This window comes from Calidris pugnax, unplaced genomic scaffold, assembly GCF_001431845.1.
Source record: "Calidris pugnax isolate Ruff unplaced genomic scaffold, ASM143184v1 scaffold81, whole genome shotgun sequence".
Taxonomy (NCBI): domain Eukaryota; kingdom Metazoa; phylum Chordata; class Aves; order Charadriiformes; family Scolopacidae; genus Calidris; species Calidris pugnax.
This window is the reverse complement of record NW_015090880.1, coordinates 9,145,818-9,171,479: the sequence shown is the minus strand read 5'-3', so window position 1 is coordinate 9,171,479 and position 25,662 is coordinate 9,145,818. Positions and strand designations below refer to the sequence as shown.

At 41.4% G+C, this 25,662-nt stretch overlaps 1 protein-coding gene across 1 annotated transcript in view; it reads left to right on the top strand.

Moving 5' to 3' along the window:
* PTPRG (protein tyrosine phosphatase, receptor type, G) overlaps positions 1-7,285 on the top strand; it is a gene marked incomplete at its 5' end in the record, with an annotated part of 324,523 nt that extends 317,238 nt beyond the window's left edge. Inside the window, 2 exons of the mRNA XM_014946781.1 lie at positions 1,310-1,445; positions 1,979-7,285. Coding sequence (XP_014802267.1) covers positions 1,310-1,445; positions 1,979-2,125 — 283 coding nt within the window. The remainder of the gene's footprint in view (positions 1-1,309; positions 1,446-1,978) is intronic.
* Positions 7,286-25,662: the final 18,377 nt, after the last annotated feature.

The window sequence follows — 25,662 nt, the reverse complement described above, 5'->3', positions numbered from 1 at the left end:
GATTTGCTGCCTCATTCCCCAAGAGAAAAGGCTTCAGATTGTTGGGAGCTGGAGGTTATCAGCCCAAGTGAGAATGTGGCCATTAGACCCTCAGGGGCATTGCGTTGTGTCCCATCAGGCACAAGCACTGACCGCTTTGTCCACTGTCCCTGTAGATGATCAGTCACTGCCATCTCTGTAGTTCTGCAGAAGCTCTGCTTCTACAGACTTTTCATCAAATAGAGCGGATCTATTGTGATCTGATTTTTGTTTCCCATTTCTAGACAAATTGAGTTTGCAAAAATCATAGGAAATTAAGTCAGCGTATGTCTTTATTTCCCTGGGAATGTTGTAAAAAATCCCGGTGGTAATCTTAAGATACCAGGTGGCTTTGCAGTACTTGCTGGTTATTTAAGTGTTCATGTACAGCTCTCCAGACCGTTTAGAGAGCAAGTCACCAACGTCCCCTTTTACAGCTGGGGACATTTAGACACAGACTTTCTCAAGCCCCTAGCAAAGCCAGGATAGAATTTCAGTCTCCCGAGTACTGGGAGAGCAGAGGACAGTTGAGGCTCCTCAGAAGTGGTTACAAGCCTCTGTTGCTTCAGATCCTCTATCCCATGCCCCACAACTGCCCTCATGATTCAAGCACACCCACGGATTTACCAGCAGTAAGATTTCTACCTGACCAGTATCTCAAGGACACATTGATTCGTGCTCCTGAGGAATAACCGTTGCTCAGGTTCTTACTCAGTGACAGCACAGCTCAACTCTTCAGAATCCATAATGTCTCTTGGGTGCCCAACTCAGGGATGTTGCCTTTTGCCGATGAATCAGACCTAAGGAACGCTTTGAGATGTACCCCATTTACTTGTGAGCACCTCATCTCCGTGTTAGCTTTATGTAATTGTCAGATGTGGAGGAAGAGGCAAAGTCTCATCTCTTTCTAATCGTTTATGTTTTGCTTGAGCTCCCACTAATGAATTTAAAATACGCTCAGCTGTACTGTGGACGCTTCCAGTACATGTGGCATGTGAGAACCGATTCCAGCGTTGTACTCTCCGGGCTGGGTATTTTTAAATGGCTCTTGTTCTTCTGCTGATGGAGTTCTTTGTATTGAATGCTGCAGATATCCTGAGATGACTGGTGCACCGTCAAATTTCCTCGATAAATGAAAATGACTACAAATTAACCAGTATAAAACAAGCATTTAATAGATACAAAGATAAACTACAGTAATCAAATAGGACTGTATGAACAGTTTCATGTCTCTGTGTCAGTGCCCAGGTACATTTCGGGGTATCTTATCATTCTGGTGTGTTTTTTTCAGGTATGGAGCTGTGTCAGCAGGAACGCTATGTGCCCTTACCACTCTGTCCCAGCAGCTGGAGAATGAAAATGCTGTCGATGTTTTCCAGGTGGCAAAGATGATAAATCTTATGCGGCCTGGAGTATTTACAGACATCGTAAGTCTTTGAATGGAATGAAAATGGATAGTTTACAAGGTTTTCATCTGAGGCCAAAAGCATGAACTAAAACACACATTGTGTGTGTTACCAAGCCCTACTGCCTCTGCTACCAAGCAGAATTTGTATTTGGGCTTTTTTTGTATAGTTGTCCTTTTTTCATAAACCTCAAACCCACACTGTAAGTCTCTGATTTGCAGTTAAGCTTCTTTCTCCCCCTGTCAGGGGGGTCCTGCACAGGCAGCCCCAGCAGAGGAGGACCTTTGCTGAGCTGTGGGCTCAGGTATTGTCCTGCCCTCCTGTAGTGTTTAATAATATATCAGGAATAACATAACCTGCCCCAAACCGGAATTTTGGGTTGATGAGGTTAAACTAGATTAACAAAGGTAATTGTTCTCCACGTCTTTTCTTTGCTGTATGTTTGCATACATTCTAGTAATGAATATCCATGACTTTCCCTGGAAAACCAAATTTAAGCTCCACTCGCTTGTGTACGTCGAAGGGATTGAAATAATTTCTCTTCTCTTTTGCAGGAACAGTACCAGTTTCTTTATAAGGCAATGCTAAGCTTGGTCAGCACTAAGGAAAATGGAAACGGTCCCATGACACTGGACAAAAACGGTGCTGTGATGGCCAGTGACGAATCTGATCCCGCAGAAAGCATGGAGTCTCTTGTCTAATTGGAATCCTGAAAAGGCACTTAATTTGTAGAACTTCTGAAGACTGAGTGAACTTTTTTGAGGCCTTTTTTGCCAGACTCTAGGTTATACAATAACCCAATTACTTTTTTACACTGATAAAAGTTTTGATATTTATTTTTTGCCATTTTATGTCTTAATGGTATCCTACTGAGCATTTGCACCTCTGTTTATTTCACACAGTGAAACGCAATTTTATCTAGTTTGCACTATATGATCAGTGTTACTGCCTATAATATTCTAATACAAGACAAGCCCTGATGTGACATTCCATGACAACACACATACGCTTTTTCTGTTTTGTTTAAATGCAGTGAAGTTTTGCTAACTACAGTGACCCTTGAATCTTTAAATCTTGAATGCTAGGCCAGATGGATTCTTTCTACAACAGATACTGTACCCCTTCATTACCATATTTATTATTTTAATGATCATGTCACGGTTTTGGTAACGGTATTCTGCATTCCAGTGGAGTGGATGAGCAGTGTTCATCCTTTCTTGACAAAACGTGGCAGGTGATTATTAGCTACAGAGAAGGTGTAATAGCCTTGTGGAGCTGAAACAATTTTTTCTGTATTGTTTCAAATTGCTATTTTGTACACTTACAGGCCTAAGACTTGCTTCACATGGAATATATAAATTACATACAATATAATTATAAATTAGATGCATTCATATGCGGGACGCAGTGATAGGTTTTGAATTTACAATTTCAAAGTTTCCCCCTGTATTCAGAAAAACGTCAGTTTTCGTTTTTAACCAGCCCTATGATGGGAAAGTATTTTGGTTTTATTCTCATCAGAGCCAATACAGTGAGAAACCTACTACAACCCAAAATCAGACCTCTTTTCAGATATATTGAAGGTAGCAATATTTTACATTACTAAGCTATTCAATATTTTAAACACATTAATTTCCTTACTATTTCTTGAATATGACCTCACACCTAATGGTATGTTACATGATGACAGGCGTTTCTTAATTTCATAACTGTTAGATGCCATTTTTACAGGTGTGTAATTTTCATACTTTAGTGCTAAAACATAAAGTACTGATCCATATTTACTGGTGAAGCAAACTAATAAAAAAACTACCTATAAAGTTACATTCTCCCTCTTTTTTTTTTGCCAGACTAATTCTCTAGCACAAGCCTAGTTTACTGGGTTTTCCCTCCCACACCAATAAAACGGTTTCCCTCAGATTATATAAATAATTGAATTGTTGTTTGGAGCATTTAAGTATTCATCCTCACTGGCTCCCTTTTCCTTTGTATTTGGTCGCAATTCAACAAGGTCCATCCCTAGTTAACAAAAGAAGTAAGCACATACTTAATTTTCATGAAAATCAGAGCTAATCGTGTCCTTTATAGCTTGGCTGAGTAGGGAGGGGTTATTGAACGTGCCCTGAAAAGGAAATATGTTGTTTCAAACATCCTGATATATGGTATACAGTTAAAGGCACTGTCCTTTATCTATGGCATTAATTTCTTTACTTTTAAATTTCAACTGCACAAAACATGCATTGTAATTTTTCAGGACTTGTCAAAAAGTTACAGCATATTTTTTTTTCATTCAAGGGTAAATCTATTAATTTCTGCCAGTCTAGTCTTGACGAAATGTAGACATTTGGCAAGGTCCTGTGCATTTTCACACACAAGGAAGCCGAAAGCAAACCACTTAAAATTATCTTAAGAGTAGGTATTTTGGTTCAGAACCTCATGGGGTACAAACTGGTACGGCCTCACTGAGAGCAGAGGAGCTGTGCAAACTGGTGTGTGCTGACATCTGGCCTTTTATTTTTAATAGGGAAAGATTTCCTAGTGTGGATACACTTGATTAATTCAACACCAAAGTATTCAAGAATTCATCAGCAACCTTTTATACAGTCACTTTTTATTTCTCAGCTGGTGGAATCCCTCCGTACAAGTGATCCAAATGACTGCTGATGCTGAACGGTGTAATATATCCATGGTTTCAGTAAGGAAAACCCGTGGCCAGCAACAGCTAGTCCAAATCAAAAATGTGCAAACCGTTTCCAAAGGTTGCTTTGTAGTTTGCATCCCCTTTGTGCTGGGAGAGCCCAGCATCCAAGGAGGGAGTCGGTTAATGCCTGGTAAGAGCTCAGGCTGGCTCTCCAGTCACTACGCCCCAGTAACAAGAATTGTTTAAGTAAGTTTTCAGGTGGTGCTGCCTGCGAGGGCTGGAAGGTTTTGCCAAGTGGTCTGGTGGCCAGTGTCCATCTGCAATAGGGGCTGGGGAGCCCCCGTGCAAGTGATTCTGGCCCCAGGCAATCCCGGCTGGTAGCACAAAGGAACTCGCCTGAGTTGGATCAGTTCAATCTGAAGTGTTTCAGTTCCTGGGAAGGTGCAGGGGAGAAGTTAAGAATTCAAACCCTGACAAGAGCTAAGTGACACAAAGATTACTGCAGGCATCAAGAGGGTTGGATTTGTTCAGTACTTTCAGCTGATTACTTTTCATTTCAGTGGCATGAAGGAAGATAACTGTGGTTCGTGACACTCTGCCTGAATATCCTTGGTTTAATCCCTTACCTTCTCACAAGTTTTAAAATTCGATGAAAGCAGGCTGTGGGGGTTGAACTTTGGTAGATGTTTTGGAAATCCATGCGTTTGCATTGGCATTTTCCCACACCTGAAGTACTTGCTTGGGGTTTAATCCACGGGGAAATAATTGACGCTGTTGTTCTATGAGTTCTCCATGGATTTTTTTTCTTAGGGGGGGCTGAAGCTGTGTGTTAAGTGCTGTGCTGACAGTCAGATAGCCAATGCAGATCGTAGTGATGCAGGAGGCTTGAAGTGGATGAAGGTAGAAGTTGCTTGTGAAGGTCAGGATTAAGAGCAGGGGAGAGCCAAATCCATCCTCCTGTAGGTAGCTCAGTTCTGCTCCTACACAGATTTGCACCCTCTCCCCATGGCTGAGTGGGATGGGCAGATGGAGTGAGTGTGTGCTCTGGGAGCCACGCTGAGACCTCCTCCTGAGTCTCCCTGCAAAGCCCCGCTCTCCTCATCCCAGCCTTGCTTTGCCACACCAACCCCTGGGCTGTGACCACGTCTTGGCGTTTGGTTGGGGTGTCTTCCAAGCGTCAGAGGTTGCCAGACGATGTGCAGGCATGCAAATGAAAAGAACCTGAATATATAGCATCGCTATAAAATGTGGTCCTCAGCACCAGCCCTGAGAAATAAGGCAATAAAGGACCAAAGTGCACGTGCACGGGGGTGTCTACGTTTAGAAAACAGCATTTCTCCCTGTCTTGCATGTGGACTGTGCCCACAGACCACGTGAAGGACATAAAAGGCTTCTGTGCGTAGAGCCCGTAAGAGCAGCCAAGCTTTCCAGGAGGGAACGCTTGGAGAGCGGCCGTGTCATCTTACCATCTAAAAGGGTGACAGTCTCAGCTGAAGGCCCCGTCCTACAAACCCTCCCTGTCCCTGCAGTTGGTCTCGTAGGGCAGGTCTGGGAGAGCCCGGAGGAGCGCGCAGGCCAAGCACCCGTCCTTCCGCAGGACCCAGCTCTAGAAAACATTGATTTTAAACAGCGATTGTCCTTAATATTTCACAGTTGTCTGTTTCCAAATATTAATTTAGGAACAGGAAAAAGAAAAGCCCGAAACCCTTGAACTACTTCTTGTGTGTGACCGTTTCTGTCCCGTGGGTCTGTTCTAGGTTAGTGGAATCAATTGCAGAATCTGCAGAATTTCGGTTGTTTTCCCAGTTTCTGACTGCTTGAATTGCTTGAACCCAGAGTGACACATTGGAACATTAGGAGAAGAATCTTTATGACACAGCACAACTGCCTTCCTATTAATCTTTTTTTAAGCTGATGTATTTTATTTAAAAGCTAAAAAAAAATATAGATATCGATTCTACCAAAGATACATGCTACTAATTCTCAGCAAAACAAAACCAACTTAATTTAAAAAAAAAATATTAAAACGTAGTTGTCTTAAAGATTTAGCAGTCTTTCTCAAATTCATGTCTTTTGACATTGGATCTTGTGTTCTGAAGTTTATGTTCAAATGGTGCCAGTGAATTTTTATATGAAGGGAAAATGCCTATTTGTTAATCCACTGCATTGCTTTTCTTCTTTTTCTTTTTCTTTTTTTTTTACAGACGTAATTCAACTCTTATTGTTACCCCTTTGCTCTTCTTCTCTTTGTTGCCATTCTAACAATGTGAACTACATTGGCTTTACTTATTAAAGGAGAAGGAATGCAAAAAATAAAGAAATAGAAGGAACTGTAATGAAGAGATTTGGCCTCTACTTTGTCTTAGCTGTTAAACTGTTTTTAGTGTTTTTGTTAACTATTTGCAAAGGGAAGCATTTTCTACAGAGGATAATTAATTTCAAGAAAAATGTCTTGAGTTTTAAGAATAAACATGTCTCCAAAAGAGGAGATAGTCAATTTTATACAATGTCACAACTCTCCAACATTTGGGGTAGTGACTCTTTTTGTTTTGTTAGAACATTTGAAACTAGCAAGCAGCCATTGTTTCTAAAGACCGAAGCATTCATCTGTACTCCTATTTTCTTTTCCTTCATTTTTAAAATAGCAAAGTCATTAAAACTGTAAATATTTTGTTGCTTGGATAAGCATCTTCTGGGAACTTTGTATCTATGGTATATAATCATAGAATTTTATATTTTCATATAAAGCTAATTTTTTTCTAGTTTCACCTCCTTCCTAGTTCTGTGGTGGCTATGTGAATACATACCTTCTGTGTATCGAGGTAGTGAGACACCATCATCACACTCCAAAAAAGATTTCCACACATGTCATTTCTTTGGGGCAGTGATTGTGAAAGTTGGATTTATTATTTTTTTTGATTCCATTGTCAGTGTGTGCAATAGGAATTAGACTTAGCCAGTCACTGGATACGTTTGTCTCATTGATCCATTCAGAAAAAAAGAAAAAAAAACGTGGTGTTTGGTTTGGGGAGAGGGTGGGAGGGAGTATTTTGAGGGAGATTTTTTGTTCGTTTCGTTTTGTTTTTTGTTTGGGGGTTTTTTGTAACTTGAAGAATCTTCTTTTTGTTATGTTAAAACTATATCAAATCATTCTATTATAGTGTTATTTAATATGTAAATTGTATTGCTATACATAAAATAAAGTATGGTTTTTGATGTATTTACAGACTTCTTCCTTATTTGCATCAAATGCACACAGAACAGATGCACGAGTCAGTATTTCATTGTCCCAGGCGTGCAGGAAGAATGATGAGATCCAAGGCCTGCTTTAATTAGATCTCAAATTTCCAAGCAGTACTCAGCTGGGAACTGTCTCTCAGTCACTTGACAGTGGAGATCACTGTTCCTTTCTTATTTGTCTCCAACAATTAGAGAGAGCTCCCAGTAACCCCTCTCCGTCCTCCCCACCACTGGGTAACCCCTTCCCTTCCCTCCCCACCACCGGGCCTCCCCAGACTGTTGTGACCCACCCAAATCCCCTTTGGAAGTGGGACTGTCTCTAGAATGGGACCTCAGAGCCTGAGCATCGTTGGGTGTGACATTAGGTCTGGTCCTGGTCTATCACCAGATGTCTGCCTGGAAGAACAGGGGCTCCCACCAACCCACCATTGCCTGATTCTTTGTGCTAACCTGCCTCTACTCACTGCTCAACTCACCTCACAGCGGTGGCAGAAAAAGCAGAAGTTCTCATCCCTGTCTCAGGCAGACTGGGAGGGAGGGACAGACGATGTTCCAAATCCCATTCGTAACAACAGTCTGAGAAAGCTGCTTAAATACCATTTCATAGAATCATAGAATGGTTTGGGCTGGAAGGGACCTTTGAAGATTATCTGGTCCAACTGCCCCTGCAATAAGCAGGGACATCTTCAACTAGATTAGGTTGCTCGGAGCCTCATCCAGCCTGACCTTGAATGTTTCCAGGGATGGGGCACCTACCACTTCTCTGCACAACCTGTTCCACTGTTTCACCACCCTCAGTGTAAAAAATTTCTTCCTTATCCCCAGTCTAAATCTACCCTCTTTTAGTTTTAAACCGTGACCCCTTGTCTGGGAAGTGCCTGGAAGATGGAGCTGGTGGCAAGCTGAACAGGAGTCACCACCACTTGCTGCAAGAGAAAGACGAACATGGCCTGGCAGGTCTAACCTGGGACCAGGTAAGGAAACCCTCCCATCCTACTCACTGCAGGTTTAAAACTGTATCTTGAAGGGAGGGAGAACCACACAGGAAAAAAGTGAAACCCCACTGAAGACAGGCAGAAGGAGAGCAACAGGAATGGTCCATGATCTGGAAATCCTCTGAGGAGCCAGGATGAACTGGGATCTTGCCCAGTGAGATGCTGGAGAGAGCGACCCGGGAGAGGCAGGGATGGAGGAGAGGCTGTAGGGCTGTCTCCTGGGATGTAAAACACCCCTCCTGAAGGAAGGAAGGGTGTAATCTCCTGACAGCTTTGGTAGAGATGGCAAGAAGTAGAGCTTGAACAGCCACAAGGAATGTAAGGGTTGGGCAGTGGAAACACCGCCTGGGACAAAGATGCAACAAAGATTTGTCTGTAGCAGCTACAGAAATCAGGAGAACCCAAAGCAGCTCCTTAAAGTAAATGAAAAAACTGCATTTTCATTAGAAAGCAGCCGCTCTGAGGTGGAGCACTCCCCCCGTTGCTCTCCAGATCATCGTGTGCACACACATAACGTGGGCCAGAGCTCGCTGCAGGGTATGGGGTGGCTGTTCTTGAACTTACCCTCGTCCTGAGTCACGCTCAGCACCCCCTACACTGCAGACCTCATCACTGTCCTGGCAGCGTTGCGTTTGTTGCTCATGAGGACGGCTTGAGGTGACCAGGGACTCAAAAAGAGGAGTGGGGGACAGGAGAAAAGGCAAAGCCTTGGAGAAAAGCGCTTGGGTTTGGTGCTTGCGCTGGGGGAGAAGCCTGGCTGAGCCCTCTGTCCAGTGGAAACGTGTAGCAAGTAGTTCATTAACACTTTGGCAACAAAGATATGATTTACCAGCACGTCCCACTCCTAACAATACGCCTGAATTAATTGGTGGTATCGGGAGATTCCCAACTCCTTCTGTAATAAATAGCTAATGAGTTTAGCCTTTAAGCCTTCCAGAGGCTGCTAGCAGTCGTGCTAAGCAGGCACAAATAATAGCAGCATTTTTATTAAATGGATTCAAATGCCAGAAGGTGTACTTTCAAGACCTTTTGCAACATAAAAATAATTTTGATCAATAGTTTGGTCCCAGTCCTATTACTTAGCCACTTCAAGCTCCACGAAGTGCTTCATGCACCGACGTGTCACCCCCCACCTGCTGGCAGCTGCCTTATTGATCAGTTGTGGTTTCTGTTTCCCCTCTGCTGCCAATCAATGTTTTTGATGTCTTTCTGACTTTGTGATGCTTTAAGAAGCAACACTTCACAAAGCAATCTTTCCTGACACTGTGTTCAATTAATCTGACAGTCACTGGGCTCGCTTTTCTTTTCTAAAGTTGTTATCTTCCTTATGTCTTGAAATCCTTGTTTAGGAGTTGCCGCCTCCTTTGCTGGTGTTTTATGTTATGTTTTTGAATTCTGAAAAGATTCTGCATTTCAGTTCCATCTCCTTATGGGAGCAGTTTCCAATATTTCATATTTCTCTGTGTCTGTGAGCCATCCTTTCTGTGTGGCTCACAATTTCTGTCACTCCCAAATTCAAACCCTGTTGCTTGTACGTCCCATATCACAAGATATTCTTGCACAACATCTAATCGTAAATTCTTTGTTCCTATATCTAGGGAGCTGCTGAAAGAGAGAGTTTCCGAGTCAACATCAGAAGAAAGCCAGAAGGTACGTGTGTTTTGTCTTGGAAGGATAGCAGTATTGGCTGGAAGCCCAAGGCTTGATAGAAGGGAATGTGGCACAACCCTCCACCAGCTGTTTTGCTGGTTTGTGATGATCTAAAATGATGCCCCATCTGAAAGATGAGGGCCAGCAGGCTCTGATTGCACCACTTCCTATGTAATGTAGATGTTTTTTTCTGCGCCGTTTAGAGTTTATGGGTTCCATCTTTCTCTGGGTCCATCAGGGGATGATGCCAGCAGCCAGGAGTGACAGAGCACTAAAGCTTTTCCTACATGTGAATCTGGGCTATTTACGGGTTTCAGACAGCTCATGGCTACTTTTGGTACTGCTCCAGAAAATGTATTACTGCTCTGATCATAGATAGCACGTGCGTGCAGAAAGTAGGGTGCAGTCTCATTAGCTGGTGTCACACCAGCCCTCAAAACTGGACCCGGGGGAATGGGACACTAAGGCAACAGCAGGAACCTCCAAATAAAACCCAGGCGCTGTAAGAAACCTAGTGCAGATTCTTGAAAAATATTTTCACATCGTGGTAAAGAAACTGTGGCTTCTCAGCCATGTATCACACAGACCCACTGTCCCTGCCTGCACCCCCCATTGCCCAACCGCCTGCCCCTTCTCAGTGTGCTGCTGAGGAGCATGTGACAGCTCCAGCAACGACTTGGGTTGAAACACCAGTAACATCTGACCAGCCCGTTTTTCTATTGATTTACTCTAACTTCACACTGGGTAATCAGTAGGCTGTGTGTGGGACACCGATGAAGACATGATAGTCTCCTAGAGTACGAAATCAGCGTGCCCCACAGTCACTGATGGTGGGCAGCGTGTTCTCATTCATTGCTTGAGGTGCTTCCTTCACAGAGCCCTTTAGTGAGGCAGGAAATACTGATGACAAAGACATTCGCCGTGAGTTTTGTAGAATGAGGCATAAGGGAGGGAGAATTCTGTTTCAAATAATATCCCTTTGGCCCATGGCACAGCAGGTTCTGTAGTTCAGCAGCAAAGCTCCGAGATGCTGCATGTCCCTTCTTTCCACGAGAAGGGAAGACTGCAATCCTCCTCAGTTCCTTGCTGAGAAGGAAAATGAAGGGAGAGCTGACAAGCTTGATTGCAGGACAAAATGAGATCTTTAGCGTTCCCTCAGCCAATGCATGGGAGGAAAATTATGATCTCTTAAAGAAAGCCTGGCTGCTTTCTCTCTGCAAAGAGGTTCCTACGTGGTGCACGAGAGGGATGGGATGGGGGTGTCCTGCGTGTACCAGATAAATGAGCAATTTTCTGTAACAAGGTGCTGATCAGGTTTCATCAGCAGATGATCAAGAAGAATAGAAACCCATAGAAAAACAATGAATCGAGGCCTTCATTACATGCAGCCTGATGGGACCAGCAGCACCACACAGCTTCACCCTCCAGGATTTTTTCCTGACAGGCTCAAATCATTATCTTTAATGGTATTGGCTCAGTGTCAGAACCGTTGGACGAACTCTGTCTGATCATCAGACGAACATTCTGAAGCTAAGCTGTAGTTTAAATTTAAAATATCATTTAATGTCATTTAAATTAAATATAATTTCATTCCTGACATTGTGAATTGGCATTTGTAGAGAACATCAAGTTGCAGAATGTCCTGGTGTGTTCAAATGCCATGGGTGCGACTGTGACCAAAACACAGTGTTGGCTGTTGTAGCTGGAATTTAGCAACAGCCATATACTTGCTTATATATAGCAAGCTGTATACAAATAAGTGGCACAGAATAAAAGGGTTAAGCTATTTAACACTTTATTTAGCTAGGTATAGAAAGATTATCACATTTTGCAACTAGCAAGAAAATGTCCTTAGTTTTGCTTAATACTAGCTTTCAAGCTGAAAAAACACCATTAGCAAAGGGGGAAATCATAAAAACTCTTAAGAGTTCAGTAACTTGGGTTATGAAAGGCTCTGCCTTCTGAATTTTAGTGCTTTAAATAAGCTTCCTTATTACTTAAATCCAATTTTCTAGATAGCCTCTTACTTTGAGCCTGTTAGACATATGTTATGCCTTTGCCTGAGTGTCTCCTAGTGACCTGTAAATTGATTGCAGCCTGTGAAATTGGCCATAAGTAAATCTTTGCTCTTTTTTTTTTTTCTATTTTCTTTTCTTCTTCTGAAATAAAAAGGATGCAGGTGGCTTGTCTACTATCAACTTATAGATCCTGTATGCACTTCAGAAATGCTATTGACCTCCTAGCAATGATGTAGCTCCTGAAATCTGTAGCAGTAGGCTCTCGAATTATGAAGCTCAGACAACCCCGTTTCTTGATAATAACACTGTGTAACAAAAAACTTAAATTCTTCTCAATCTTTGCGCTTTGTCATCACGAGTACATTTGCAATAAGCAGGGTTTTAGTCATCTGATAGTTTACATATATCATAGTAGTCTGCTGTGTAAGGTATTTGGAAAGAATGAGGCACACCACAGACATACCTGATCGGTTTCGCACGCGGTATCAGTTTAAAGGGTTTTACAACATTTGTTTACCTCATTATTTCTGCTTACAATTTACATGTGTTAAAAAATGTCCTGTATCTTCCTTTTATCTGCTCCACAGCCGCAGAGTGCCATAGCCAGCTCTCCTGTCATTGTATCTCCTTAACATTCACTCAGTGAACTGGGGGAACATTTTATGACTGTGTAGGAAGAATAACTGATTCAAACTAACCTGGTCAGATGAGCAGAGCCCTGTCACAACAGGGTTTTCTCCATCTGCCAAAATTTCCCTCCTCGTTCCCCAGCTTGAGTCCCGGGCACCTGATCAGCCAGGGCTCAGCACCTTCCAGTCCCCAGCAAAGATCAATGACTGCTCTCTGATTCATCATCTTTATTAGTTTCTGAAACACATTGTTGTGCTGGTATCCGCAGGAATCGGGAAGATTAAGTATGTAACTGCCAAAAAAATACATTAAGCTGGAGTTTGTCATATCAAAAGCATGACAAAAAGAAAAAGAATAAGCTCCAAAATGACAAGTGAAAAGGACATGGTGATTTAATATAAATGGCATAAAGTTGTTCAGATTATACCAAAGTTCGCAAATAAGGGATATTAGTAGTCCCCTCCTACCCCCACTTTTTATGCCCTTATTTCTTTCAGATGATGCCTGTATTTATGCTCCTGCCACTGCCCATAGCTGGGAGGAAGACCATGTTCCACTATATCATAAAGCTAATTTTGCAAACGATCACAAAGTCCTAGACACATAGCAGAAAACATTCACCCAGTCCAGTGCCCTCCTGGTGGTTTCCAGTCTGTTCCAAAAATTATATTGGGTAAATTGTATCCCCACAGACTTTACACCAGCTGAGGATAAAACCCACAACTGACATAAAACCCACCACTTTTAACACTGGGTGCTTTTACCACGTATTTGTTACTAACAGGCATTTAATCACAACCTCAGTAACGATCATTCCTGAGTAGGGCTGGTGTCTTCCTGAGCACACAGCCACCCCTGCCCAAATTTTCTGCCTGAATCATCTCTCACCCTCTTTTCTTCCTCAGACTATACAGTGGTCCCTTTCCAAAATAGAGAGCAAAGTCCCATTATGTTATTTCCTTCTTACTAAGTCCAAAAAGTGTGTCCCAAAAAGGTAATATTAACTTTGGCAATTGGATTCCTTGCCTTTGGAGCTCTTATTCCACATTCTGCCTGCACTTATAGAGACTTCAATCTTTATTGATTTTCCTGTGCCACCTCTCAGCATCCTTCCTAGACAGCATGATGCATTAACTTTCCATATAATGAATATTCCCATTTGGTTCTGTACTCTGAAATACACCCATCTCTGAATGAGATTTCAACACTCTACATATCTGATTTTCAGCTGCCTGCCATAGCCCTTATTTTTCACAATCTGGGAACACCAAAAGAGCCCTCTAGACCCAGAGGTCTTGCTTTTAACACAATCACTGTTGTATTGGGGGAGGGGAGAGCCTTTATTATTTTTTAGACAAGTTCCAATAAAGTTATTAAAGCTATTTTCCACCTTGCAAGAAAGCTACCTGATGATGATATTGTTCCTGCCTTTTAAACTAATTTTATTTCAATATGGTACATTTGCAGTCATCATAATCCTATTGTTGCCTGTTATTCCCAGCATAATGACTGAAAATGCTATTGCTTGGGGGAAGGGGCTTGTTCTGGTTTTTGTGGGTTTGGGTTTTTTTCTCTTTAATTTTATCTACTCCTATAATATCAGAAGATCACCCAATTTATTCACTAAAATCCTTCCTATCCATTCCTTTGTTGACTTTGGTTTCCTGTGAAGGATACAAGGTACTTCTGCAAAGCAATATGAAGGAAGTCCTGGAGTTATTCCACCAAAAGTAGGCTGTATCCACACAGCTAAGTGTCTGTCCCAGACATAGTGCAGAGCAGGTGACATCCCTCCAGTTCAGCTTTCCACAGAAGGTGAGGATATAGACACAGAGCCACAGAGCTATATAGTCATCTCCTCCACGCTGGGTTTGGGAAACAGTGGCACTAAATCCATAGCCTCTCGAGGGTGGCACTTCCACAGCACTGGGGACATCCGTAGTCTTCTTCTTGGACTGCATGGCAGCAGACCTCCAAATAAAAGAATTCCAGATATTTTATTTTTTACTCTTAACTTCTTGCTGGTTTTTAAAAATGAATTTTCAACTTGTGTGAAGCAGGGTGACGATTGGTTTCACACCATGCCACTACACTGAAGCTATTGAGTCCCAGACTTGAGGCAATTTAGAAGGCAATGAACTTCAGGAGAATGGGATTTTAGCCTTCCTGCAACTACAACTTTTGTGTTAAGCACACAAACCCCAAAGTCTTTCTCTGACATCCAGCTGAACCTGGGATTCAAGGTGGGTATGAGGTACTTAGTGACCAGATTGGCACAGGAAGCCATTGCCCAGCTTGGACACCCAATTCCCCACCTACAGTTAGGGGATACGATTTAATTGATATGGAATAGTTGTTGCAGGGGGTTGACATCCAGAGGATGTGATTTCACATACCCCAGCCTACTTGCACAGCTGTTCCATGTACTGCTGTAACAAACCGTTTCATCATGAAACCATTCTTGCCTCTGCCCAGCTCCAAACCTGAGCTTCCTAACGATGCAGTGGTAGAAGAAAAATAAATTTCTCCCTCTCCTCGCACCTGAGTTCTAACTGACACATTTCCTATTTACAGAAGGGTCTTGTCAAGCATAAGCGAGTGCTGAAAGACAAAACAGTACTAAAAAAGTGATCTCATATTATATGCCCATTACTGCCATGTTTTGTATTAAACTTCCTTTTATAATAGTTAGTAAGAATTAATAGATATTTTCACAAATAGGTCTCAATTGTTATAGGTGATTACAGAGTTCAGCAGGTTGATTATTACCACAATAGAGCATTATCTGCTGATGTGCTTGGAACCCATGTTATTCTTATCGTTAGGTGCTCATATTATCTATTAATAATTTATAAACTAACCTCATTATAAGGTTGTAGTATGGGCTGCGACAGATTACAGCACAAACAGGCAGTGCTCAAGCACTAAGAAGTTGCTCTGTGCAGCCAATCCCAGCTTCATTATGCTTCCCTCATTTAGATTTTATCACACGCTGTTGATATTCCAGAAGGCTCCAGCTCTTCCTAAGATGTGGTTATCAATAATCCGTGTGCTGCATTTCCCCACATGGCAAATGATGCCTGTAGCAGAAGCTGAGCTCTTGCTGTTGTATCAGTATGGATGGATTTGGGAACAAGACCAAGATTTTGCTAACAGTCTTCAAAGTCAGCAGGGTTCTACACCGGGCTGTAGGAGGTGTGGGTCTGGTGTAGGTGTGGGTCTGAGTGCAGTGGTGAAGCCATGGCAATGGACATCTTTGCTCCCATCCCCATCTTTGAGCTGGTTCCTTCAATCCTCCTTTCACAGGAGTTCTGTCTGGTGCCTGAAGATACAGCTTCACCAGTAGACTAAACCGTGTTTCCTGTCCATGTCAGCCATGCTCTTAATAGATTTATTGCACTAAAATGGCCACAACATAAAGTGCTAAACCTACAAGCAGAAGCCCTTGCTGTAAAAAGACCAGAGAAATTGCCAAAGGACTGGGAGTGGTTCTTTTCCTGATTTGTATGTACAGAAGATGGAAAGCTTAGGAAAAAAAGTGGTTTATGCTCAAGTCCTTCATTTTTCCCAACAGTCACTTTCCTGTGGTATCTAAATAGCAAGCCAACATTATTTTTTTTATATAATATCCTCTGTACTTGAATGTTTTTTTGCCAGTTCTCCCTCACAAGGTGGAATGCAAACACTGACAACTGAGAACACTCAGCTGCAGTATCTGACTTTGTGAAAATTAATAACGAGGCTGGAAAGAGCAGGTTGTTCACAAAAAGAGTAGCATAACCATTCATGGTGCATACGTGCTTGTTAAAATCCACTTTTCTGAATTCATGACAGCACACCTCTCCTTGGAGCCCCTTCAGGCTGGAGATGCTCTCAGGACATCCAGGAAGAGCAGCTGGTCTGGGCAGATTCTCAAGGCAAAAATCTGGGCTCTACTGAAGCCACTGGCAAAGTTCATTTTGACTTTAGCGGAGCCAAGATTTTACTGTCACCTTATCACTAAATCTCTTGGCTTTCAGCATTACTGCGTATTTTCCTGAGCAATTTTAGGCATATCTATTTCAATCTTCTGACAAAGATGTTTATGATGAACAGTAATTATTCTGCTGTAGCAGTATCCTGGGACCTTAGCTGGGGACCCATGTGCATCATCAGTAGCAGTGTGTCGATGCATAATAAAGAGACAGATTCGCTCTTTATGTATGGTGCTCTTTACGTTATCCTCAGATATTTAGGCAAAGGAGTTTAAACTGAGGAATAACACAAAGATCTGGATAGAATCTCTGGTTTAGGATATGCCTAGTCTAGAGACTGTCAGAGCCTGGATAAGAATTAATGTTTGTTGCTCTTTATCACTTTCCCTGGACATTCTCTGTTGTCCCTTCTTGGAAACAGGATACAGTATGCATTTTCCTACACTCTCAAAAATACAGATTTTACTGCCTGTGTTATGTTGGGAAGATCTGTCTGGAACACCAGTGGTGTCATGGTAAACAGATTGGAATCCTGCACCCTGACTGCAAATGGATGGTTCTTTCTAAAGCACTTATATGATGTGTGCCTTATGTGTTCATAACTACAAATGGGGCTCTGTAGAACATTTTGACAGTTTAAAAAAAATGATGCCATTTCTAACTTAGTGTTTCCACTGAGATTAATCTGTTTTTCAGGCATGTATTTTGGCCTAGAAAGTAATAATCTAACTGCCTTGTAAAAATTTTACTCAAAGTAAACAAATACTTTGCCCAAGCCACATTTATTGTAAATCTCAGTCTTGTGTCTGTGAGATCTTTCACCGTCTCTCTTCCTCCTCACCCTCCATATCATGCTGAGTCATTTTCTAAAACTAATCCAATTGCTTTTCTATAAGCAAGAGAATGAAATCTAAACACAGACTACACCAGGAAGACGATGAGAAGGAAGGCATATGTTATCATAACTTCCCAGCCTTCCAAGGGTTGTATTTCCTCATAGTCTTGCAAGCATATGCAACGAGAACAAACAACAACTCTCAATAAGCTACAAGGGGAAAAAAATACCTCCTTTTTTTTTCTCAGAACCTGTGGGGGCTTTGCAAATATGCAGTTTGTTAGTTACTTAGCAGGCTGAGACAGGAGCACTCAGGTTCTGTGGTAAAAGCACCTCAGCTTGGAAGAACAGGGCGGGCGGGTCACAACAAGGTGGAGGGCGCATCCTTAGATATTTCCTTTCTGCTTTATTCTAAACATTAGCAATTAACGGTCTCTCAGCTGAGAGGAGTAAATTCTGCAGCAGCTGCTGGTTCAAGTTCATGGTGAGAGCTGCTCCTGATGCACACACTCAGCTTTGCAGACTCCCAGAGAGGAATAGGGATTGCCTGGCCAGGGGCTGCTCAAGTTCTGGTCCCAAGTACACCCTGCTGTATGTTGTACCGCTGGCTGTCAGCCTTTAAGATTTCCCTTGGTTTGGGTATTACTCCGAGCACAAAAAAGGATGAAGAACAAGAGCAATACATTGCTTTTATCACACACGCAGACATTAGCGTGAGGTGGTGTGGAATGACGAAGTGGCTCACCAGCTGCAGGCTCTGGTCAGCGTGGGTAGTGGGTGTTGGTGTGGGTATCTGGTTCGGTGTGCGTGGTCTTCTCCACTCCTGCCACCCCACTGGCTAAGACTGAAGGCACATGGAAAAGAGCAGTTATCTGAACGGCCAAAAGCAATGGAGGAGAGCTGGAGTGCTTTCACATATGTCTTTACTGATTCACTTTGTTTCTCTCTCATAGCACATCTCTAGAAAGACTCAGTGACTGAATAGCTCCTGGCTTGTATAATTCCAACTTTACTGTCCCAAATTAAATCAGCTGGCTCTTTATTTATTAAAAATACTGAGCTCCCTTTCAGAATGAATTCTTATACACTTTCTTTTCTTCATCTTGTCTCTGATTTTAAAAGAATGTTACTATATCTATAGTGGGAGATATGCCCCAGAAATTACTCCACTGCTGTCCAGGACTTCTTGATAAATAATACTCCAGTTACATTGAAAATGATCTTTTACTGCCAGGATTACTTTTCAAATTACATACTTAACCAGGTCACATTACTAAAAAAAAAAATATTATGCTTACATGAACAAGTGGATTACATTTTTGGTAGGTACCTTCAGCACCTTGTTGCGGTGCCCCGTGCTGCCTTCAGGATGCTGTGCAGGATTTAGGCTGTGGATCCCAATGAACCTTCCTACAAGTAACACCCACAGTCTCACAGAGACTAATAACCATCTTCTTCACTTGGCTCTGCGTCCTCTAGTACAGAGACAACGGTCCCTTCTCAGAGTCTCTAACAGTCTAAGCCAATTCTAAGTATATAAAAGTTATGAACTACATTTTTTAAATAGAACTGGGAAAGCATAATTTTTATCAGCCCCGTTTGATTATTCCAGTTGGCACAATGTGTAAAAAGGTGTCACAAATTATTTTGAGAGATTAGCCAATTACAGAGAGCCATTTCCAGAGAGGAAATTTAGGGCATCTCACTAACAGCTTGATTTATACGGCAGTCCATATTTTAGCAACAGATCATTTGATTGCTTATATAAACTAGTTTCATTTCAGTTGCTTTAAATACAGAAAAATTGTAAGTAGATAAGCAGCTCTGTGAATAACAGCACCAAGGAGCCTGGTTTCCTATGGATTTGAGTTGGTAGCAAAAAATCCTACATGGACCCTCTGACATCTTGTAAATGGCAAGCTCTCCTTATAGCCTTTCTTTTTCTCTGAGTACCCATCTATTTTCACAAAACTTCTGGAACCACAATGTCTTTGACACTAGTAACCTTGGTGTTGGCTTTGGCTGTGATGATTGGTCAACTTAAAAAATTACTGCAAAAAGAGACATGGAAGATGTGTGCATGCATGCACAGCTACGTACACATGCACAGAGCGTGACTGCATAAGTCTCATCTAATTAGAAAAATATGCTCTTTAAAAAATTGATATAAACTGCTGTAGTTCTAGAGCTTTTGCCACAGTTTTGCCCATTTTCAGAAGAGCTAACCATCAACTGATATTATTCTGTGATATGGTTTCACAAAGAAAATAGATGACACTCCCTAAGGAAAGTAATTTTCTCATTCCTTGGAATGTATTGCTTTTCTCATATTTTTTAATGAACTTACAGTTTCATCTTTCCAAAGAAAATCTCCTTTACTACATTATTGCTAAGCTGAAACATAAATGACAGAAAACCAAGCACTGACCCTTTTCACGTCGATGGCAGCACTGACATTTTTACCCTGTTATTTTAAAGCCTGGACTCTGCAGTGCTGTCCATAACTCTGGTCACAAATAAAGCCCTGCTCAGTAAACTCAAAGACAGTCAAATGGGCAAGAAAAATTCAAGAATTATGTTAGAACTTTCTGTGATTTTAATACTTTAAACTGACAGCATTTGAAAACAAGCTTGAAAGCTGAAATTTAAATTCACCTGCCTTCCTCTGCCTTAGGCTATGAAATAGGCTCAGACAAACAGCCAACTACAAATAATGTCACGTAGGACTTTGTAATATAAAGCTCATAGTGAGATCACAGAAAATAGAAGTTTACATTAGGAAGCCTACACAGACAGAAAGGTCTTCCCAACACAGAGGTGTTTTGTTAAAAACATTCTCCTTTCAGTGCCGGAATGGTGTAGCAGTGCTTTACACACCTCCAGAGCATTGATGTCAACGGCAAGTGGGCCGGCTTGGCAGGCAGAGCCAGGCAGAGCCAGGCAGAGCCAGGCAGACTGCACAAGTTCTGCATTACGTGGTTTATTGCTGATTTTCCCTCTGCAGTACCATTCATAGCCAGAGGCAGAGAGCAGCAGGTGACTTGGAGCTTTAATTTCCGAGTCTTCTCTCAAAGACGACTAACAGCTGATTACAATATTGATGCTGGTGATGGGTATTCTGAAATTTCACCAGCATTGCTCAGCAGAAGGTGGCTGCTCCGCAAGACTTGCCATTGGAAAGGCTCTGCTAAGCCAGGCCTCCCTCTGGGGGTCACACAGAAAGCCCCATTGCAGACTCCTGGTCACAAACTGATGAAGGTTTGTGTTAAAATGAATCCATTTTCCTGCTCTCTCTCCCTCTCTGCTCTTTCTGGGAGGCTGTTGTAGAAGTTCACTTGTCTGATGCTTAAGCACTATCCTCAAACTTCTGTGTTCAAGAGCAGGTTTATTCATTACATCCATTTGTCCTTCTGCAAGATCTATCTTTTTGCTTAAAAAGCTTTTTCTCTCTGATGTTAACCAATTAGATAATCTGCCTGTTTTGATAAGACAAACACTTTAATCTCTTCTCACAAAACAAGCTCGCTCTGCTATCTTGATCATCCTAAAAGCTTTTCCTGTACTACTTCATTTTTCCTGAACTCAGGTGAGCAGAAGCACACCATAACCACCACGGCTGGGCAGAGAAGTAGAACAACCCATAACAGACTTGTAAGGAGCTCAGCTGAACAATTCCCTCGGAAGGAAAACGTGGATGAGTTAGTCCATCTTCTCCTCCATTTGCTGATTATGGGTAAACCTGAGAAGGGGGTTTAAATTGAAGGATACAGTATGAACTGTAATTTGGGATTAGTGTAGATTATTTGTGTCCCTTGGAAGTACCTATTAATTATGCTTTTATATTGCTTAGATAACCCCTGCCTCTCTCTGCTCCCCATTCATCTGTACAAAGCAAATATGACGTATTGCTATTTATTCTTTACATAGTGTTATAAAGCAAAATTGATTCATTTTATGACACAGGGCTTGAGATATTTAGATTCTGTTTGCTTTTCTTAGATTTATGTGACCATGCTGCTTGCTTCTCCGCTTTTAGTACGGTTATTAATGTTCTAAAGGTTTTGTTAACAGTCTGTTTACATTCATTCATTCAAGCTTTAAAATATGTCCTGAAGAGAATTGTTTATCAAAACAGTATTTTGTGTTACTTAAAAAACACATAACTTCTCCCATGAAAATTAAAAACAAAACCCCAATGGCAACAACCAAATTTCATAGAAGCGAAACACAGGAAAGAATTTAGTCAAAAAAGGTATATTTGCATATATTTTTATAATTTGCTATAAAAGCTACTTTTGATGATCTTAATTTCTGGTTACCTAATAAGATGCCATTAAAGTTTTGGGGTTTTTTTTCAGCAGTGCTAAGGGCACCGCTTAAAATGATTTAAATTGCAGTTCTGAGCACTCAGCTACTCTGAAAATCAGGCCCTATATGGGTCAAGTTGGTCATTTCCTCTGAATGAACACTTAAGAAGACATTGGCTTTAAGCAACTTGGTTCAGACTATGAATCCACCCTGGCAGAGATGGGAACAGAACTCAGGTTTTCTGACTGACTGATCAAATGACTCGACTCCGCTATCACCAAGAAAGAGAGTTTAAAGAATGACTCTGAAAGGTTATTTTCACTGAATTGCTGAGTACATAAAATGTGCTGAAAGAAAGGGTAAAACTTCTCAAAAGGGTTTAGAAATGGTTATATTTATAATCTGTTGTGGTAGGATTTTCAAGTCCAGTGTTCAGTGAAGCTAGACTGACAAATTTATTACAGTTATAAGGCTGAGAAACCTATTAGAAGAAATATAATAGAAGGTACATTTTTGTGAAGCTTTAATAGGAGCTGAAACAATTCAACAAAAGACTAAATTTGGTAAGAGGGGAAAAGTCATTTATTAAATCCGTCTATAAAGATTGACTGACCTTTCTTTAAAAAGAGTGGGGTTTTTGTAAAAAATGAAAAGCTCAACCTTCATAACAACAACCTAGTAAAAGGGTTTATTAGAAACTGGCTTCTTGTGCAAGTTCAGTTATTTTTATTGTCAATAAATGTTGGTGTTATGCAATAGGAGAAGCACTGTTGCCTCTCTAATTTCTCCCAGGGACTGAAGAAACTCATAATAAAAGTATTCAGAATCTAAACTGAAATAAAAAATAGAACACTCCTGCTCAGCTTTGTATGGCAAAAGCCAGAGACAGAAACTATGGGGTGAGAATTCAGCTCACGAGGAAACTGTGCCAGAACTGTGAAGGTGGTGTTGTTTCTTCTACCTCTGCTTACAGTAAAAGTCAAGCTATTAATATCAGGCATCTTGACAGTCACATAAATGCATATATTAAAATTCAAAGTACTTTTTGCTTCTGTAGATGTATCATCGTTACAGAATTATACAATTTTACTGTAAGACCAGATGGCAATAGCCTTACTTACTTACGCTAGGTAAAAGTTATAGGCTGGCTTGTACACCCAATGCAAACAGACTAAAACTGAAGATGGTGTCTATCATCATCCTGGAGCAAGAGTGGACACAAAGTTAAATTGTCCAGTCCATTGAAAGCAGTGTGGGAAAGCAGTTGGAAGGCTGTTTAAATAACCTGTGATTGGATTCACATGAACATTAGCAGGCGCTGACTTGCATTTCAGTAAACTTGCTACACTTTCAAAGAGGAACTTCCAATCAGGCCAAAGCTGAGGGGCTCTCTACCTGCGTGGCAAGGGACATCAGTCTCGAGGAAGTCCAATGAACCTCCACGAGGGTGTGACAGACATAAGCTGTGGCTGGGTTTGAAGCAGATGGTCAGACACTGACCAGGGACATCATTATAGACACCAATCTGAGGAAGATGGTTTCTCAAAGCTCCCTACCCAGCCCATACAGAAAGATACCTCCGGTCCTTCAGAGCTACTCCAAACACTCAGCTTCATGCTCTGCATCGCTGTCCAGGAGAGCTTATCCCTCTGCACTGACCAGGGAGGGAGCCATGGAAAATCAGCCTTCTCATGTATAAATCCTCTGATGTGACCCTCTCACTTTAGAGCCAAAAGGTGTATTTCTGTCCCTCTTGTTCACAGGCATCCTCTTACTCCTCTCGGGAGGTTCTTGGTGCGTAAGGGAAGAAAGATGTAGCCTATGCAGGTAAGTGAAGAGCTGCTTGTGAGATCAAAGCTCAGCTTCCCCCTTCTACACACTTCAAACAGGAACTGAGAACAGCGTTTCTCCAAGTGTTTGTTTTCACTGGGTTTCCTGTGTTCCGTTTAGGGAAAACAGACAACAGGAGTTGTTTGAAATAAAGCTGTAATTTACTATCCTAACATGCTGAGAAGCAATTAGATTCAAGCTAATTACTGTAAATAGTTTTTATAATTACTTGTAAAACATTCTACTACCTGTACATCTGTTAAAGTCAGTTGAGTCCTGTAGATTTCTTTTTTTTTTTTTTTTTTTTTTTTTTTAAGAGGAGGCTTAATGTTATTACTCAAGGGCCAAACTATTGCAATCTTCAAAAAGCAGCAGCTACACCATAGAAACCACTGATGGAAGGCACCTGTTAGGGCTTGCATCCCCTTGATGGTACCAAATGGGTGTATCAGTAAACTGTTTCAAGTATTGTCTCGGCTAGTTTGTATTTCACAGTTATATCTGCTGCTACCTGGAAAGACTGTTCCAGGACCTAAAAGGATCTTTCTTAAAAGAAAAAAAAAAAAAAAATGCAGCTGAATACTGATTTTCTTAGCTTTGTCCTGTTTATCAGGTTTTATCTCAGAGTGTAAAGAAAATATTCTCTTATATTCTCTTCCTTATGCCCTTCTACCACAACCATTATTTTTTTCTTTGCCATTGGACACAGAGTTTGGGCTGGTCTGATCCACAGTTTCATACCCCACTTTCACAGGCACACAAACCAGTTGGGAGTTCCACCACCTCTGTGTCCTCACACTCAGAGCTGTTGGTTTTTCCTCTTCCCACAGGTCATCCAACTCTTCTTCTGAACTTGACCCAACTGTCTTTAGTTTGGACAACTATTTTTGCACTGGCTCGTGGGTGCTCAGCCCACCCCAGTCTGTTGGTTGGGTTCTGGTTCACCTGAAACAGGTCTCCTGGTGTCTGGGGGCAATTCCAACAAGCACACACAGATTGTTCCCATTAGTTTGTCGAAGCGTTCAGCAATGCACTTGCAATTTTCTCTCAACACAGTGTGACTTCCACACGTACACCAGTCTTTCCCAAACCAAATACACACCTTTAGCTGCCAAATAACAAAATGCAAATCCAGGAATGTCCTACCATTTACGAGCTTCATCTTACCTCTAACCTCACTATCACAGAGAACATAACTGTAACCCTGAAAAGAGAATGGTATGGGAACTGCTAACAGTAGGGCTGAGAGCAACTCCCTGAACATTGGAATGTGAGGAGAAAGAGGAACGAGAAGTCCACTTTTGCACTTTCTAGGTTTGATGCTTTATTAGCTTGCTCCTGCACTGAGAGGACATTTCCTTGCAGGTCTTTGCCTTTTTAGCTTGTTGTGGCTTAAAGCAGCTCCGCGCGGGGCTTATGCAGTTGATTGAAATGCTGCAGCTGGTGGGGAAAAAACTGCCAGAATCCAAGGTGATGGCCCCAAGCTGCTGTGATGGGATTTCACGGCTCTTAGACTGTCCTGTAGGCCTGGTATATTTTGCCAATGGTATCACTTAAGAAACGTTTATTAACAGATAGACTTTGGACCTCCAATCGGATATTAAGCTACTATCGCAATAGAGGTGTACCTCCAAAAAGCAAGTAAAGAAAGAAAAGGAAAGAAAAGCAAGTAGAAAAAAACCTAAAAAATATGCATTTTTCAAAAAAAATGTTTTGAAGTGGTCTCATAAAAAAACCTCTCTTTTTATTGTTTTCCCTTTGAAATACTCCTGTTTTAAAATCCCACTAGATAAAAACATTCCATTTTTTAAAAACTGACATATGGCAAGAATTGGTACCAGTAAATAAAAGAACATAAAGCTAAATCGCACCATTCTACATGTTAGTAAAAATGACAAAATAAAATACTAGCTATATAAACTATGCACAGGTGTGTAGCATATTACAAGCAAAAAACATATCTTGCAATTATAAGCCTACAGTATTTATTTCACTTGTCTGTAATTACATTTTATACATGTTTGTTTAGTAATATCAATCCAAGACATCATTTTGAGGATATAATTAACTGCATGTTAGAACAGAATGTGTTTGACTGTTTTTGTGTGTTGCAAGGT